At 45.8% G+C, this 18,214-nt stretch overlaps 1 protein-coding gene across 2 annotated transcripts in view; it reads left to right on the top strand.

Annotated features, from left to right (window-relative positions):
* The window catches only part of fam222aa (family with sequence similarity 222 member Aa), a 43,310-nt gene that overhangs the window by 19,778 nt on the left and 5,318 nt on the right, over positions 1 to 18,214 (top strand). For both annotated transcript variants that reach the window (XR_009714441.1, XM_061278751.1), the window contains exon 2: positions 4,131 to 4,273. Coding sequence is in view for 1 of the 2 variants with exons in the window: in XM_061278751.1 (XP_061134735.1) it covers positions 4,177 to 4,273 (97 nt within the window). In the remaining variant the exon portion in view is untranslated. The remainder of the gene's footprint in view (positions 1 to 4,130; positions 4,274 to 18,214) is intronic.

The following is an 18,214-nucleotide window of genomic DNA, read 5'->3' as shown; positions in this document are numbered from 1 at the left end:
CAAATTTGGTCTGTGTGTGTGTTGTTTTCTTGTTTGTGTGCGTGGAACGGGGTCAGCAAGCACAACCCCGCTCATTCAATGCAAAGTCCGAATGGACGGCCACTCGTGTGTGCATACAACATATTCTATTTGTGTGTGGAAAGTGGCGAGCTGAAGCTAATGTAACCTCTCTCTCTCTCTCTCTTTCACTGTCTGTCTCTCTCTCTCTCTCTCTGCATTCATGTGACAGTACGGTGACGGACAAGAGGGGGCGGGTGAGGGATTACAGGGGGTAGTGCAGTGCCTTGTTAAAGAAAAGGAAAGGGTTAGAGTGTGTCGATTGGATTAACTTGTTTGGGTTTATTAAGAGAAGAGACACAGCAGCTTGTTAAAAGCACTGCATGGGGTGTCCCACAGTGAGACGGCAGGGTCACCATTCAATTAGGCTCAAGCCGCACCCACCCCGGAGGCTCCTGGTTCACAAGTGGTCCCACTCTGGGGACTCGGAGTAATCTAGGAAAGATGCGGACCAATCCGTTGGGAGCAGCAAGGAATATAGGAGCTGAAACTTGGACATGTCGAGTATAAATAATGCTGTCATGTTTTTAAAAAGCTCTAACGCATAATGTTGCTATAAAAATAACTTCTTGCTAATATGTTTGTATCGTGCGTTATAACATGCAGAAATTGATCAATTCTGCCGTATAAGCTTAATGAATATTTGAATTTCTTTCAAATAAAATTCATTTTCTTCATTTGCAAAATATCCACATATACAAATATCAGTAGTTTGTAATTGCCAGAGTTTTTATTTTAGATTTAATGTCATTCAAAGACGCTCAACAGTGTGAGTGGAATCTTTAAACCAAGACTTTGCTCGATCTTGTTTTTCGATTGTACAGGGACCTGGTGTTTTTATTCTGAGGGTCTTCTTTTGCATTACTTGTCAGTAGTACGATAGCGGATTCCTTCTCTATATTTATTTCTGGCTCATGATTAGCAACATTAAGATTTGCCAATAAAATAAGGTAGGAATTCGACGCCCGTCAAATTACAATCCACACAGCTTTTCACCTGAGCAAGTCCGTCTTAAAACGTACACACCTAAAAATAAACACTCCGTTGTTTCACCCTGTTACATCCTCCACTTTGCAGGATGCTTATCTGGACAGACAGCTTTGGGTGCGTGGAGACAGCTCCTCTGATCTCCTCTGCCGTTTAAGAACCTTTTAACGAAGAAATAGCCCTTCGCCGAGCCCGCCGGCTCTTGATTCCGGCTTATTCCCTCATCTCGTGGGACTGATCCTTCCCGCCCCCACTGCAAAGCCAGCAGCGGCGTTATCAGAACGATAGACATCCTGGCTTTGGAGATACGGCCGTGGTGGTGTAATGGGAGAGTTGTGAGTGGATTTGATGAGCGAGTGAAGTGCAGGTGGTTTGAATGCGCCTACTCGCTCGCATTCTTCAGCATATTCAAGGGGATTGATCCAAGCGTGACGGGCTATTTTAGAGCAGCTGTTATGATGGGTCAGAGTGTTTTTCTGGAACATCATTTCCTGCCACTGATCGACATCTGCTCAACTGAACGATAGCTAAAAGGAAGAGACGAGGCAAAGAGACGGGGGCATGACAAACAAGGCAAAGACTTGCTTCTTCTGCTTCGCTCTTAAAGGCAGTAATGGGAGAAAATTGGTTCTTGAAATTGAATTGAAAAAAAGTGGGTCTTTTTCGCCAAAGCATAATGCCTCAAAATACATTTGCTGAGCAGCAAATGGAGAAAAATGGAGCGCAGTTATGCGATTGTCTTTCATTTCAGACAGGCAAAACCGTGGAAGTACCCCCTCCTCCGTACCTCCACCACAGCCAGCAAGTAGCTTTTAGTCTCAATCTACACCACCCATTCTCTCTGGCAAGCCGTCTTTTAACAAATGTTCTGCGAGGATGGGCCGCTGGTGACATTAGTGAGCACGTAGCGAGGGCCCACAGAAAAGGATTATGTGAACAGCCAGTAATGAACTCAAAGTGCCAGTGTGTTTGGGCCAGGCTCGTCCCGGGTGCCAGAGGAAATGATACTTCGCGCGACCCCCCATTTTTTTTTTTTTTTTTTTTCCCCACAAGCACCTGGCCACCAATAAAGTGGCCCCTCTCTTCCATCAGCAGTGTGTGCGCGTGCATGTGAATGTGTGTGTGTGTGTGTGTGTGTGTGATCGAGATAGCGAGTGGAAACAGATTCTTTACTCAGTGTATAATTTTACACAGTGTGTCCGCTTCGCGCTTCAAATGATCATTTGAGTTGCAATTCACTGAATCGTTTTGTAATCAAATGGAAAAATGGAAGTTTATTTGGAATTTGGAAAAAAAACACGTTGTTTTTGCTTCTTGTTCATAAACAATGCAAATCTATTTTCAAGCATGTCGCTGCTATTTTTATTTATCAACAGCCCATTTTTTCAGTAATTCATTTGAATGAGAGAATGGGAGCATGTGTTTTGTGGGTGGTCTTTAATTTATGAGATAATCATTGTAATTGCTTTCTTTCTTTGTAAAAATCATCATCTATAAAACTAAAGTAATAGGCGGCTCAATGTTACTTTGCTGATTCGCTGGCAAAATAAATAACGGGACACAAGCTTCAGAGAGGTGCATGAGAAATCATTTTTCAATAATACGCCTGACGCTGCCACTGACAGCCGAGATGAAATATTTGCTCCTGTTCTTTGTTTTAATATGAAAGCATCGGGAAGATAGTGATTCATAGCGATGCGTTTTGGACACGAGACTCTGACAGAGTTAATATGAAGGCCGCAATTTTTTTTACAGGCATATTATGCTTGCTAGCGGTGAGTGGACTTTGCCAGTGTTCTACCATCTGAGTACCTGTTCCCTGGAAACAAAACCAAAAAACTCCACTGAGTGAGGGAATATCAATCCTTATCATATAAGAACACTTTGGGGACCTCGGTGGTTTTACTTTAACTGTCCTCGTCTGACAACTTGTAATCAGTCACTATTGTGGCTGATGAATGATGCTCTCGATGTTGCTGGTTTATTGAGGTTCTGAATGGACAGTTTGTTTATGCAATATATAAACAGCAGAATCGGGTCAGTCTTGATTAATTAATCAATCCGTGGCCGGGCTAGACCTTTTAAATTTTGCTGAATCTTAATTTTCCATTTTGGATAATTATTTGCTTCTGATTTTGAAGTACCGTTTTGCTGTCCTGGTCCAGAAAGCAAAGTCCATAAGTGAACACTTGGGTGAGTTTGGTGTTGGGAAAAAAAATGACCTCAAATACCTTTGAGTGGGACGGAGTAGACTGTAAACCAGACCTCACAAATGAATTTAAACAAATCCCCCAAAGACACACTCCAAAAGTCTTCCCAGAAGGGTAGAGAATTGCAAAGGGGGAATTCCTGTGGAACGTCAAACCTTCGGTATCCCAAAACATGTAGTAAATGTATATGTGTCCCGTTATGTTTTTTTTCATTGGAAATTAGCAGCCACCGCCTCACCGTTCCTGAGTGAAGGTGGTTGTAGGGGAAAAGGGAGAGCAGAGCTACAGATTTATGGCCTGGTGGGAGATTGATTAGCGCCGTCACCGGCCGTGATGTACGGTTGGCAGTCCCCCCCCCCCCCCCTCGCCCTCATTGCATTTGCTCATAAACACACAAAACCGCACGGGCCGGAACACTCGGGCTCGGCATCCGTGCAGACACCAGTCGGCCCCCGAGGCCCTCCGTGACAGCCCCCCAGGGCTGCTGCATGCTAAGCTTAGCAGTCAGGCTGCTGTTTTCTTTTTCCCTCCGCCTGTCCATAGATAACACCATCAATCACCACATGCACAGCGCACTGAGAGGAATGTGCTAAAGTGCTGCTACTTGTGTGTTTGTTGTGAGCAAGGTTTCATAGGCAGGAGATATGCTTGACTAGCTGTGTGGAGCTGCGCTGTGCACCGAGCCAGGGTCGGCCCGTGTGTGTTTATCAGTCAACACATGCAGCACAGAAGCCTCTAAATGTAGGCAAGCGTTCCCAAATGCACCCTGTGTGAGAAACAGCCTCATTTAGCCACTTAGCCACGTCCCACCGGGATAGCGGACGCAAGCTTTGGCCTTAAATGCTTTCTCCTGATTTTTGTATTTTTGCACTGCAGGTTGGCCGCAGAACTCCCCCGGCTGTTGTACCGTGCCCACCTCGCCATGCTGGCCTGTCTGCAGAGGAGGCAGAACCCTCCACCCCAGCACCCGGTGTGTGCCAGCAAGACCCTGGAGCCACCGCAAGCCCTGGGACGCAAATGTGAGTTCACAAAATGTTTGGAGGCTCGTTGAATTCGGAGGCCTGAGTCGGAATGTGTGCCTACTTCGCCGCGTCCACGTAGTTAATCAGTCAATGGAAACAGAGCACTAACCCTGACTGTAAATAAGTGACCGTAGAATAGACTTTCCGGTTTCTGCTGTTTGTGTCACCATGATCCCGTGCTTCTCTGAGGAATTCCAAACAGTTGAACGGGCAAATGTGCACTTTACAGGCCAGATTGTCGTGTTGTTTGGCCCATCACTGTGCGGCTGTTTAACTGTGCTGATTGTGCGGTCGTGTCAACAGGGCTGAACAGACACTGTTTTAACGTGCCTCATGGCCCTGCATGACCCTGAGGGGTCTGTAAACATTTACAGTGTCTGGTCGGGGCCGCCTGTAAACCACGACAGCTGCTGTGTTGGCTCGCCCAGCACCAACCCTTGTGTCCACTCACAAAATGGTGCAAAGGGACAAAGATGAGCAGTTACAGAGTCGCTCAGTTAGTTGCGGCCAGTTTGCAGATGCAGTCGTCACATCGAGAGAATCGATTGGATGAGTTGCCGCTTTTGATATCGCTTTTAACTGTGGTCATTTGTGGTAGCATAAACAAGACTCCATAATGACAATTTAAAAGTTGCTTTGTTTTGCAAGATAGCCATACAAGCTGGTGCAAAGTGAGTAATAGAGAAACAATTTTTGTGAATATTTGAGAAACAACAGCTTGCATGTCTCTTCAACAGTGGCACATCTTTAAAGAGCGTTTGAGTTCAATTATGTTTCTTTTGTAATCTTTGGGCCCCTACACTGATTGGCTTTGCACTGAAGGAAATGATTAAAAAAGAATGAAATTTGGACAAAGTGCATTAATATGCTTGAATTCTTTTTTTTTAACCCACAAGAAATATTTTTTCAACAAAGGTGTGATCAAATCAGATAAAAGTCATTCATCCATCCATCTTGCATTTATTCCTAGTCTGGTTGAAGGGGAGGTAGCCCAAAGGGAGCGGTTTGGAATTCCTCTGTGCTGTTTGATTACCTGACAATGAAGCAGAGGTGAAATGTGTCATTTGTTTCCTCTGGCCTTTGATTGAAAAGTGTTTGTCTATGTGTGCATGTGAGTGCGCGTGTTTGGTTTTGCGAAGGCTGAAGGCGAGGAGGTTTTTACAAAAAGACCCTGCATGCAGATGCCGAGCGACTGCACAGTTCATTGATGCGACTCCCATTAAAAATCCCTCATAGCCTCAATAAAAAAGGACTTAACTGGCTCTGCCATCAGCTGGAAGCGTTCAGATCAGCTTGCCAGACAATCAATTTCCCCCAAGCGCGCAGAGCTTAGCAGGAGAAACGGGAGGCGGAGAGTAGGATGTTTCCATTATCACAGCCCGGGCTGGAGGGGGGCTGGGGGTGAGGCGCCGTCGAGCGGCGTGCAGGGCGGAGACAGCAGACAGCGGCGAGAAGCCGGCTTTTCAGAAAGCCATTGACCGCCTGCCCTTAAAAATATCATATTGGATTAGCTTCATAGGGGCGGGCGGGCGGCCTTTTGATATTTTTTCTTCCTTTGGCCATAGAATTAAAAGGCAGTGCGGGGCATTACTTGAATTATAAATCAGAGGCACTTGCTTTCACTGCGTCCAAATTCCACGCGTATGTGGCTGCACTCTCCTGCGCCAGCCGCTGTCATTTTTAATTAAATCCTCCTTATGGGTGACATTTGTAGCCCTCGTCCTCGCCTCCGCGTCTCTCCACCGCTGGCCTAGATGGAGACATGAAAGGCAGAGACGGCCGTGGAGCCAGTGCCTCTCATCATGTCGTGCCCCAGAGGGAGGGTGCCCAGACGAGAGAAAGCCAGAGAGAGAGAAAGAGAGAGGGAGAGAGGTGAATAGAAGCACCTGACCCCAGACACCCTCCACCGGAGGCAACCCTCCCCATCGTTACGTCTCTGTTATCACGGCCCTCCGCTTTGGCTCTGAAGCTGCCACAGGAGGGAAGGGAAGGGAAGGGAGCTCTCTACTCCAGTGAGGAGTAACACTGACAGAGCTGCCCCCCAAATCCACAACCTGCCCTCTCTCTGGCCCAGACAGCAATTACTCCGCCATGTGTCAGCTACGAAAAAACAACTACTTCGCAATCTTACATGGCAGTTTAATGGCGATGTGGCTATTTCCTAAAATCGTATGGTTTTCCATTTGCTTGTTTAATTATGTTGTGATGTCACTCCAGATTTGGGGGAGAGGGCTATCATTTTAAATATCTGAAACATTTGTGCCTCAGCCAGTTATCTAACCTTTATTTGGATAGCGTCTATTTCAACTATCTGTCTGTGTGTGTGTGTGTGTGCGTGTGTGTGCGTGTGTGTGTGTGTGTAGTGGAATCAAATTGGAAAGAACAGTTTAATCCTAGTTAAATCCATTTAATCAACTGCTACAAAAATCCAGATTTGTTTTTCCAAATCTGCCCTTATGCACACACACGCACGCACACACACACACACACGCACACACATACTGTGCGGAGAGGAGACGGAGTGCACATGCAGCAGTAACCTCCTGCGACACCAGCCGCGAGGCCTGGCGTGCCAATCAACCAGGTGTAGATGAGACGTTCCCAGAAGGCCTGATATCCGCGGTTCATGCCATGTCAAGCCAGGTTGAAACCTCCTCCAGATTGATGGACAGAGACAATCACACGGCCTCGGGACACAGGACGGAAGTTCACCTGGGGATCCTCCTAATAGCCCTCTTCCTCTGCAGGCAGGGAAGCCGGAGATGTTAGACGATTGCTTTGCTTTTAGCTAAGCGGGGGGGAATTAATGGACACAGTGACCTTTTGTGACCTGCACGTATCTAATTTGCTGTAGACGGCACTACGGGGAAGTTGGAAAGCTCATAAAACTGCAGTATGTTGTGTGGAGTGCTATGATGTCAGCCTTTCCAGTTGAATATTAATAGGTGGTTACAATGGCTGCAGAAATAACAACTCGGAGCCTGACAGACTACTCGGCTCAAGGCGGCTCGACTCGCCATTCACACGATTCCGTTGGCAAAAGCTAATTCTAAATGAGGTTTCAAGATGACTGCAAATGACCAAAATAAACCTGCGTGCTAACATTAGCATAGCCTGTTAGGTCTACAGTAGGGGTGTAACGATTCATCGATACACATCGATTAATCGATATAATGCTCTACGTTTTATTGGCATCGATGCAAACAACGTAAACATCGGTGTATTTATATACCGTGTTTGACTTCGGACATTAGACGCGACTTTATTTGGAAATGCAGTTCATTGTTGCTTGCTTCCTCTTTCCGGGAGCAGTGCGCGGCGTTGTTGTGTTGTGAGCAGAGCAGGCACGTGAAAGGGGAGTCGACAACTAGTTACGCGGCTCCTGGGCTGGTGCTATGGCTAGTGTCCAAAAAGACGAGGAAATTTGCTCCCCTTTAGGCTTCAAGTCATTCCTTTGGAAGCACTTTGGATTCCAAAGAAAAGATGGCTCAACGGACAAGACACGTGCAGTTTGTAAATCCTGCCATGCGGTGATCAAATATTCAGGGAGCACAAATCTCGCCGCACATTTAAAGAAAAAACACGACATCAAAGTTCAGTGTTAAAGTAAGCACTTTGTATACTACAATACTAAAAATCGATCGTAGAGCACTGTATCGTGATATATCGTGAATGAATCGCAGCAGGCTTTAAGATATCGGCAAATATCGTATCGTAGTTCTTTGTATCGATATGATATCGTATCGTGGCAAAACCTGCGATTTACACCCTTAGTCTACAGTATTATACCTCTCGTCTTCATCCACAGTATTATACTTCTAGTCTTCGTTTCATTCTATACACCATCCCCCCCTGTCCCCTAATGCAGAATTCAAGGAAAGGAGGAAAAAAAAAATCTGCATCTACTTGACCTTTTCCCACAGACTGAACTGTCCTCTTTTTACATCCCATTTGGAATTCTACAGCATGCCCACATTGGCATTCTGATTATTCCAGCAGGTCAAGAAGTATTCTTCATCGTGAAAGGTGATTGACAGCTATCCATGGACGGCCTCTTTTCTGGATGCCTGCTTATGCAATCTCATTGTGGGGGATCCCTGCGTTTGCTCTCACATTTAAGAGGTGTCCACACAGTTTCATCAAATTGAAAAATGGTGGGAATTAAAAGGAGGAGCCTCGTGAGCGGCCGCAGCCTTCCCACATGCTTTGCGTAACCTCTTGCCATCTCACTGCTGGCACACAGAGGATCATTTCCGGCTGGTAGTGACCCGCCGAGCTTTGCCTTCGTTCTGCCCTCTTGCCTTCTGCTGTGAGCACAGGGGGTGAAGCAATCTTACTGCCATGGAAGGTGAGCTCGAGGAAGAGTGGCTCTGCTGTAGCTGTGTTCACAGCAGGAATTGGATTGGAAAAGAGCTTCCTAGTTCCAAAGCAAGCTGGCATTTGGGCGGCCCCGCAGGTGCAGGCATCAACACCCTCTGTCTTTGCCTGCCATAGGGGGGGGGCGGGGGGTATTGTCGGCTGCTGGCGATTGAGGGGACAGAGTGTCTCCAGTCCTTTGCTTTCGCACAGGAAATGATACACTAAGGGCCGGATTTACCGAGGCTTTGCACGTACAAAAACAAATTGGATATCACACCCGAGACTGTATTGGTCAAACACGCTAAACTGGCGCCCAATTTTACTTATTCGCCAGGACTATGTTCAAAGCACTAGTTTAGTGTGTGTGATGTATTTGATCAAACCTGATTTGAATTTGGGTGGCTAGTTTGAGGCCTCGTTTACAACTAGTACGATGCATGTTGGTACCCGGACTGTGCTTTCTTCTGCTGCATATGCCGTTTAACATTAAAACTTAAAATATGGGTTCTTTTAAGGCGGACACGTGTGATACAAGTGTCTTTTTAATTAAGGACACACAACAGCGGTTCTATTTTACTGTTCAAGCTGCACATCTTTATTTCCACTTCAGTAAATAACTCCATGCATTTAACCTCTTGGCCTTGATTGAAACGCACAGATGGTAAATATTGATCGCCATGTTGTTGCAAGAGTTCTCGCTGTAAAGAGAGCCATTATGGAGGAAGAGCAGCCCAGACGTTACCTACCGTATGTGTGAGCAACATCGGAGGGCACGTTTGTATCGCTTTGCACGCTTGTATTTTGTATTCCTTGACATTACAAACATAATTATTAATAATATGTAAATATCTTTTGTTTATGCATCATCAGAAGAGCACAGTTTTGTAGAGTTTGATGTAGAAGAAATACCTTGATTCAAACTTTGTTATTGGATGCACATTATTTGGTACTGTTTAATTAGAACCATGAAAATAGCTGGATCAGAATTCCAACTGTAACCATTTTATTAGGAACAACTCACTCTGATAAAATACAATTCGGTATTATTGCATAGTACCGTAATAAAAGAATGATAAACATTTTGTTAATAATTTAAAAGTATTACAACATTTATTATTATTATTATATAATATAAATCTGTAAACTATTAACACAACAAATTATTATAACTCAATCAATATCGAGCACCATAGTTGAAAAAAATATGACTACAATATTACACAGTAATATTCCACAAATGTTTTGTCACTAGACTCTGCTACCTTCATTTTAACTGGCTCTAGACGAGGTTGCGATTGTACAGTTTGTATTTTGCATCAAACGCAGAACATGTCATCTGCTCTTCTCCTGACCACTTTGAACTGAAATCCAATGAAGTGGCTGTTAAAGGTCAAAAACTCGCTCCTCTCCACCCCTCTCCTCCTCCAGGCATGTGTACTGCAGTGGAGTGCCTTGTTGTCTGTGCGGCGTTAAATATTAATTGGGAATCAGTGAACGACTTGTCTCTTAAATGATAGAACAGAAGGGCCCGGGCTTGCCTCAGGCAGCCTGCAGGCGCCTTTCTTCTTCCATTTACCTGCAGGCCTGTGCAGCAGCACTTTCTGGGCTATGACAGGCCGGCCCAGCCGCCTCCAGCCTCCCCCTCTTCTATTTTCCTACCCGCCAGCATACTCTCGGCCCCTTGCCTTTTTCCCTCAGATCTGCTTCCTTTCTTATTTTTCTATGTGCTTACAATGGCTATCTCTCGGGTCTTTTATTCCAGACCTTTGTGTGTGTGTGTGTGTGTGTGTGTTGTGGATGCTTCTGCTCTTGGCAGTACATGGAGCTCTTTGAAAGAACAGTGTCAGGTGCAAGTCTTAAAGAAAGGACAAATAGAAGCTAACATGAAAAACTATTTTAGTGCCTGAGCCGTGCTCATAAAGTTTAATATCACCTCATTCTTTCCTGACAAGTAGCTTCAGTTTGTCTTTGGCTCCCTTTGTTCCCCACCATCCGCAGAGGTGACAAATTAACCTTCAGAGGCTGGCTTCCACTTTGCCTGACCCTTTTTGGATGAAAAGCTCCACAGAATTATTGTTAAAAATGGCATCGCTCTGACCTGTTGCCGACTCTTAATCAGTTTTGCACAGCTCCTCACGGGATTTCCAGAGGTTATATCGAGAAGCGGCGGGGCTGGATGCTAAATGGAAACCGAGGAGCGGCGGATAGAAATGTGGGGGAGAAAAGGGGGCGGGCGAGCGGACGGGCTTGACTCCGATGCCACAGCAATGAGTTCACAGGCTCATGAGCGCAGGCCTAATCGCTCATGACAATATCGGCTGGTGCGCCAGTCGCAACGCATAACCACACTGCTGCTGGTGCTGACGCGGGGTATTTGCTGATAAAGCCTCTTCTTTCTAGAGCGTACAACGTGCACAATGAAGGTGGCCCAGGCGGGCCGGAGGGCAAAGCACATCCAAAGCCAGACCTAATTATTAAACAGAGTTCAGTGGATAACATTTTTTCTCATCCATTAACTTTTCTCTTATGCATTCAAGCCCATGAACCATAGCGAATGGAAAAATGCTCTCTCAACTTATTCAATCATGCATCGTATATATTATTGACATTAAGGTCAGGATTCAGATGTCACGATTAATCAGACGAATACCCGACACATTATTAGTTTTATTGTCGCAATTGAATATCTGACCAATCACAGCACACATATCGACAGGAGTCAAATGTGCACTTAGACATTTTTTTTCAATTTAGTCATCTGAGTGTATTTTGAGCTAAACACATTACATGTTCGAGTCCATTTGTTTATTTGGTACACGGGTGTCCCACAACAGGGGCGACATGTGAATGCTGCATTTCACAACAACTTGTGTTTTTAGTGAACACTTGGCTTGATCATCACTAATTACCCCCCTTGCAGCATGAACCCCAGGGCCTCTTTTGTTTCGCGTTCTTTCCCACCTACTGTGAGCTGATGAATTCAAACAAAGATCACAAGATGGCAAGCTAACCTCCTCTATTTATCATTTCGCACGCTATCCTGCTCGTTGTCAGCTTAGTGGTGATTTTCTGTTATTGTTTTTTTAATTCCCAAGAGAGAGGCAGCAGGTCGGCCGCGCCGGTGTCAAAGGGGCAGGAATGCAGGACGAGTGCTTTCCCACGCTGTTAGCTTTCTTCTGCTGGAGACACAAGGCCCTGGGCCGGCTAGGCTCCGCTAATGCAGCCAGAGTGTGGACAAATGGAAAGTGACACTTGTGTGTGTAGAATGGTATTTGTGGTGACGCTTTGACTACAGATAATAAAGTGTTCACCCTGGGGTGATTTCGCCCCGGCAAGCACCCCAGATGAAACTCACTTACTCAGAGAGCGAGATGGAAAAGACAGAGGAGGAAGAGGGGAGGGAGCCTGAAGAGACAAGGCGGGGGCTGAAGCTGAGAAGAGCTAGATAGAGGGAGGCAGGAGGGATGAAAACAGAAAGAGAGGTCTGAGACGATCAAGAGACGGGAAGGAAGAATTTCCACTGTTTGTAATTGCAAAGCTTTAGGGGTCAGAGAGGGCAGCCGCACTGTGATGCCAGCTGAGATTTGTCCCTCTTTGGATCCACCTGTTTTTCCTCCTCTAATCCACTGGACTTTTAGCTTGAAAGAAGCTATAGTGTATTTAGTTTTTGAAGGTTATCAGTGATTCCCAAACAAGGGGACGTGTGAGCCGGAGGAGTCATTTCCCAGTAATTTCCCTGACAGCCCGTAAAAGGCAGGTCAGCCTGCAAAGTGCACGAGGTTGCCACATCAACCCAGCTAATTAATTTTCATGGCGGATCCAGCGACATCTGGCTTCAGAGATAAATTTTAGAGCGAAAATGTAAACACGACGGCGACCTATTGGTTTCGCGTGTCCTCAAAGGGAACCTTGGTAAGTTAATGAGCTCCTGTGATGCCTTGTCCTTGATAAATCGGGAAGACTGTCAACAAGACGTTGGGAGTGTTTTTGGGGTCAGGGCTGACTCAAATGCTCCCAACTTATCAAACCACGAGCACAGCACAGGAACGGAAAAAGGGCCTTCCTCAAACCTTTGGAGATGACAGTGACTTTGGCTTCCATTTTATGAAAAATTATCTTTGGCCCCAAGATAGAAACAAACCCCCAAAAAGTATTTTAATGATTAAATACATTTTGGACATTCTTGTGAGGGATCAGTGCGCAAGTGATTTCAGCTTTGTCACGATGCTCTTTGCACTTTGTAACGTTGTTTGGCTTGTTTGGAATAAGTACATGTTGTTATGTGACGCCCCCCCCCCCTTCTGAAAATAAACTCCCAGTTCATTCACATTGAGAGGGATCAACATGTTTTATATTCCAGTTATTATGCGTGCGCCTGAAACATCCCATCGATAATTCAGCTTCCTCAATAATAAAAATCCCCAAGTGAGCACAGGCTGTATGGAGTTAGGTGCAGACAATGCATTTGTTTGAAGATTATGATGACACAAGCAGCTGTGAATTCAGACAGCTCTATCCACAGAGAAATCATTTCAGTTTGATTTTTATCTTTGCAATTATAGATAACAGAGGGCTGACAAATAATTGCCTTGATTTTTTTTTTTTTTCCTGCATTGCCCAGAAAATCAACCTTGAGCTGAACAGAGGAAGAGCTGAGTGCTCCCTAAAATGATTTTCCTGCTATGTAGCAAGCAGCAGGGTTTCCTCACATGCACTTGAATTGATTAGTAGTTTGACTGAAGGCATATTCAACTTGCCCCCCTCCTCCATTGAGGGTGCTCTTGCACAGCCTCAAACATGTGCTTCCTCTGCTCTCTCACTCATCAGGAAGCTCCTGTGGGGCACCGAAGCTTTGATTGACTGGCGGCCGAGTCCACGGGACGCCTCTATTATTATCATTTCCTTGCGGGAGAGGGGTGGTGGTGGGGGGGCTGCGTCCAGGGGGTCTGGCCCCACAGCCTTTGCTTTGTATACGCAATAGTCAATTAGAGGCAGTGCACCGCCGGAGACGAGTGGGATGTGGGGTTAATTGCAGAGGACCAAACAGCTGGCTCTATCAAGGCCTATTGTGTTTGCGGCAGTTGTCACGGCAATTGAGGCCTCGCTGTAATCGCTGACTAATCAGGCCTGTGCCAGATGACACCTCCATTAGCACAAGGCAGGTATTGTTCAGCTCCCCCCCCCCACCCCGGCAGCAAATGAGGTGGGGCCAGAGGATCATACATACCGCGATCCTATCAGCTAAATGAGTAACAATAGCTTGAGGTGGAGGGTTACTTCAGCCAAACACACTTCCTCGGTTGCAATCAACTTTTGGCTCGAGTTTCAGAAGTTTGGGATGTGCTTTAGCCGTAAAAAGCCACATGTCACTCAGGTGTCGTTTTGTCATGGAATGCAATGAATACATTCGACCGATCCGCATTTAGTCCTAGCAGTTATTGAAATGAGCAATTCTCGGTAGGTCAGAACCCATTTTGGAAAAAAAAAAAAGCATTATTACAAGATGTGTACTGGTACATGATGTACCTGGATTCCGTTTCTGCTGTATGATATAGCGGCGGAAGGCAGAAAGTATTAGCTAGGGGACAGGAAGTGTAAATGCCTTGCATGCTTGTCACTCATTTACTCTGCAAACAAATATAGTGCAGCACAGACTTTGCAGACTATCTCACATAAAATGTTAGCGTTAGGTTGAAACCTATTTGAAACCGCGTCTTGAAAATGTGAATGTCCCTGCAGCACAAAAGAAAGATTACACCACATCCAAGGGCATTTACGCAGCCTCTCGCCAACTCATCAAATGAAGCCAAAGGCCATTGGTGTTTTTACAGATTCATCATTCGGACCCCACCTGACAACCACAAACAACAATTTTATACTCACATTTACAGAGTGGTGACTGAACCAACACAGCCCACATGGAAGTGTAAACGGCAACATGTTTCAAAAGAGCAAAACATTCAAATATACACACACAACATGCAGTGATGCCAGTGACAACACAGATGATGGTCAGATGATAAGTATTCATAATAACATCAATGTTTTTATTAATTACATTGTTCTAAAAGAGCACCTAGGGATTTGCTATATTTAGTATAATGCAGCTCGCCATGATCCAAAATATTGGGAACCTGCAACTATTTACCTGTTATTTTTCTCTATTTGTAGAAAATGACAGAGCTTGCTTCCCGCCTTCCGCAATTAGTCCAGAATCAAATGCGCACAATCAGCAAAATTCTCGATTATTCTCACGGGTCATTTTTGCCAGTGGAGTGTTGTTTGCCATTCCCTTAACTTAATTGCAAGTCACCCAAACAACTTTTTCTCCCTTCATCTAAGCAAGCAATTTTTCTCCCCCCTGCTGACCTGACTACATGGTCCACTGGGATCAAAGTGTGCGGAGATATCGCCTCTGCAGAAGTGAAGAAGGAAATGCTGAGAGCTTTTTGATGTCGTGCTATTTCTTTACACTAATAAGAAGAAACTTTTCCATAATTGTAGAACACTCAGAACTTCAATCATTTGGAGCCAGGGTATTTTAGGTAGACTTTTTCCCTTTGCTTGCTCATTTCAGGCTCTTAATTAAATTGCAAAGCATTCTCTCGGTCCTCTGGATTTGATGCTCCGCTCTTTCACATCACTCCTACCTGCTTCCCCCTCTCTCACACACTCCCCCATCTGCTTTTTGCCTTGGTGTGATCAACACAATTTGACCCCTCACTCGAAAGGAGTGCTCGGAATTTAATGGATTTTCTTTTTTTTTTACAGTCTAATCTAACCAGTTCCCTCTTTATTGCTGTTTTGTACCCAATGGACCTCGTCTTTAGCAGGCCTCCCCCCTGCGCACACACACATATAGCGAGAAAATTAGTTCATCAGAATTCAAAAATGTACCGCTGGCTAATTAAAGGAGTGTTAATTGAGTGTTAAGAATCGAGCACCCCCTTTTCCAAAACACACACACAAGCAATCAGAGTGACAGCACCGGGTACACCAAGGACGTTGCGCTTGGGGAGCTTCATGCCAATCAAAAATGTAGAGAGATGAGAGTGGCCATCCTCCCAGTGGAATGGCTTTTCCAGATCACATCACCGCCCGACGTTATCCCACGCCTGCTCTCCGTGGCTGTCTGGCCGCCGCAGAGTTGAACGGCACGCAGATAGCCTCGCTCACCGCGTGCATGCCGCTAATGAGCGGTGGCATTTTGAGATGCGCTGCCCTGACACGTGGGCATTGTGTGCCAGGCCCTGGATTATTAAGGACCAAGGTCAGCCCGTTAATTGCCATCTCAGCTCCCCGGCATGTGATTCCCCCTAATAAATGCATGTCGGCTTGCAATTTTAGCTCATCTCCACTGCAGCTCAATCATATTCTTTATTTGTTTACATTTAAAGTTTCATTCTCCTTGTTCAGGCTCGCCCCGCTCGTAAGCTTTTTTCACGCGCTTGTGAATGCACATCGTCTCGGAAAGGGAAACAGCGTCTCTTTGCATCCTCGGGGGAAATAATTAATCCTTACAAGGCTGCCGCATGTCGAAATGAAGCGAGTGTGAAGCATTTAGCCCAGGAGGCATTGCAGGCTGTCGCCGGCGCAGGCACCTGTTGTTGTCCCTGCCCTACATTTCATGAGAGAGGATAACAACATGCTTCACTGATGTCAAACGAGACACACAAGTGCAGTTGCGGGTTTGCGAGTGAGTGTGTGTTGTTTGCGTGCCTTGTTTTTCGGCTTTCACGCGTGGTATTTGCATGCACAGGCGCGCCGAAGCGTGCGCACAGGTGCAGGGAAGCCCCTACCTCACGAGGAGGTGAGGGTGCACACAAAGGCGGTGCAAGCTGCCTCGGAGGCTGTTTTTTATCAGCGAGCACCATCTGTGCTCGATGCTGCCGCTCCTTGCGCAGATCTGCTGCAAACTAGAGCAATAAGTCACACGGTGGCAATAGAAGAGCAGACTTCCTGCATCTGAAAAAGGGGGGGGGGGGGGCGTCAAAGTGTGGGTAGGCCAATGCTAGTTGTAATCAAGTTTGCTCTAAAATTTCTGCCATGCAACTGGAAGGAGAAAAAAAAAGATGCGCTGGAATCAAAAGAATCCAGATGCTCAATTGCCACCTCCTGCCCCTTTTTCTCCCCTTTCTGCCTGTGATTTCTAATAACCGGAAGCCTTTGTGAGGCCGAGATGAGTTTTGTAGGCCTGAAAGGCCTTCTAATCCCTGTGGCCCGTCAAGTGTGAAGCCCTTTGATGCCAGGTTGGCGTGCCAAAGTCTCTGCCTATTGACAAACAAGGGCCAGGCTGGGAAAAGACGGAGGGAGAGGGATTTAGGCTCACGTTTTGAAGAAACGCAAGCTCGGCTGTGGAAAATATGGACCCAGTCGGTGAGAAGAAGAGTCGCCTTTAATGAATTTCTGGCTTTTTTAATATAGTTTTTCCTCTCATGTGTCAGTAATTAGGTGGAATGATGGGCATAAAGCAGCTGGGGGCTTGTCAGGGCGGCAGGACACAAGGCCCTTGATATGCCTGAAAGCCAAGAATCCTTCCTCATTTGGCCCATGTGATGATCAAAGATGTTGTTTTTTTCTCATGTAAAAGATCAGGAAAAAAAATGCTGCCTTTTCCATTTGCATGTGGACCGGAGATGGGCTTTGAAATGAGCGTGTTTTTCCTCTTCAGAGCAAAGCAAACAAGTCTTGTCAGTTTTCCACTGTGAGTGAGAGCATCAAAGAGCCCGGCAGCGACGTCGCCAGGGAAGCCGAGCGGTGCCTCATCAAGGTTGGCGAGGTCGAAGCTGGGCTGGCCCGGCGTGCTGGGCTCCGCCCCTCGGATGGCACTCTCTTTGAGTTTCATACTCACTTCTCGATTGATACCAATGGTTAAAAAAATAAAGAAATCCAAATCTTGGAATTCTGATTCGAGACAGGAATGGCACTGGAATAGCTCATGCCCTAAATTCAGCTCAGGATATTCACAACCATTCCCCTCTGTCATTAAAATTCCAAATCTATTTCTTTGATGATATGGATCTTGTAGATTTAATCATTTTCACAGTTGGGAACCCATTGGGTTGTTGAAATTAACTCCCCGTGCTATCTGTAATGGAAGCCCAGGAATGAGGATTGAGGCTATTTGGGTGTGGAGTCTTTTTTAAATGATTTTTGCAATTGGAAAGGAAATGGAGTGAGTCGTTGTCACAGTCTGCGACCTGCACACACTCTTTAGGTTGCTGACAGCAGAGTCATGGCACTTGCTATGTGTGTGTGTGTGTGTCTTTTGCATAAAAAAAAAAAAAAGTGAAGGGGTCACAAGTCATTTGTGGCAGCTGATGTATCGCTTGTAAATTGAGTTCTCCCCCCGCCCCCACACACACACTTTTTGTTGCACTGAGCTAAGTAGCCATGAAATTGCCTGAATAATGTTGTTTAAATCCAATCTCAATGTGGCCCCTCACCTCCATGACCAGCCCCCAAACAATGACATGAGGTTTTTCTCTCAGAATTGCCATTTTCCTGTTTGCCACCTTGAGCTTTGCCTCATTGAACGAGGGCCATTGCTATTCACAGTCGCCGCCGTCGCTGCTGAAT

This window comes from Syngnathus typhle, linkage group LG5 (genome assembly GCF_033458585.1).
Source record: "Syngnathus typhle isolate RoL2023-S1 ecotype Sweden linkage group LG5, RoL_Styp_1.0, whole genome shotgun sequence".
NCBI classification, from domain to species: Eukaryota; Metazoa; Chordata; class Actinopteri; order Syngnathiformes; family Syngnathidae; genus Syngnathus; species Syngnathus typhle.
The sequence above is the reverse complement of the archived record's forward strand: the minus strand, read 5'-3'. Positions and strand labels throughout refer to the sequence as shown.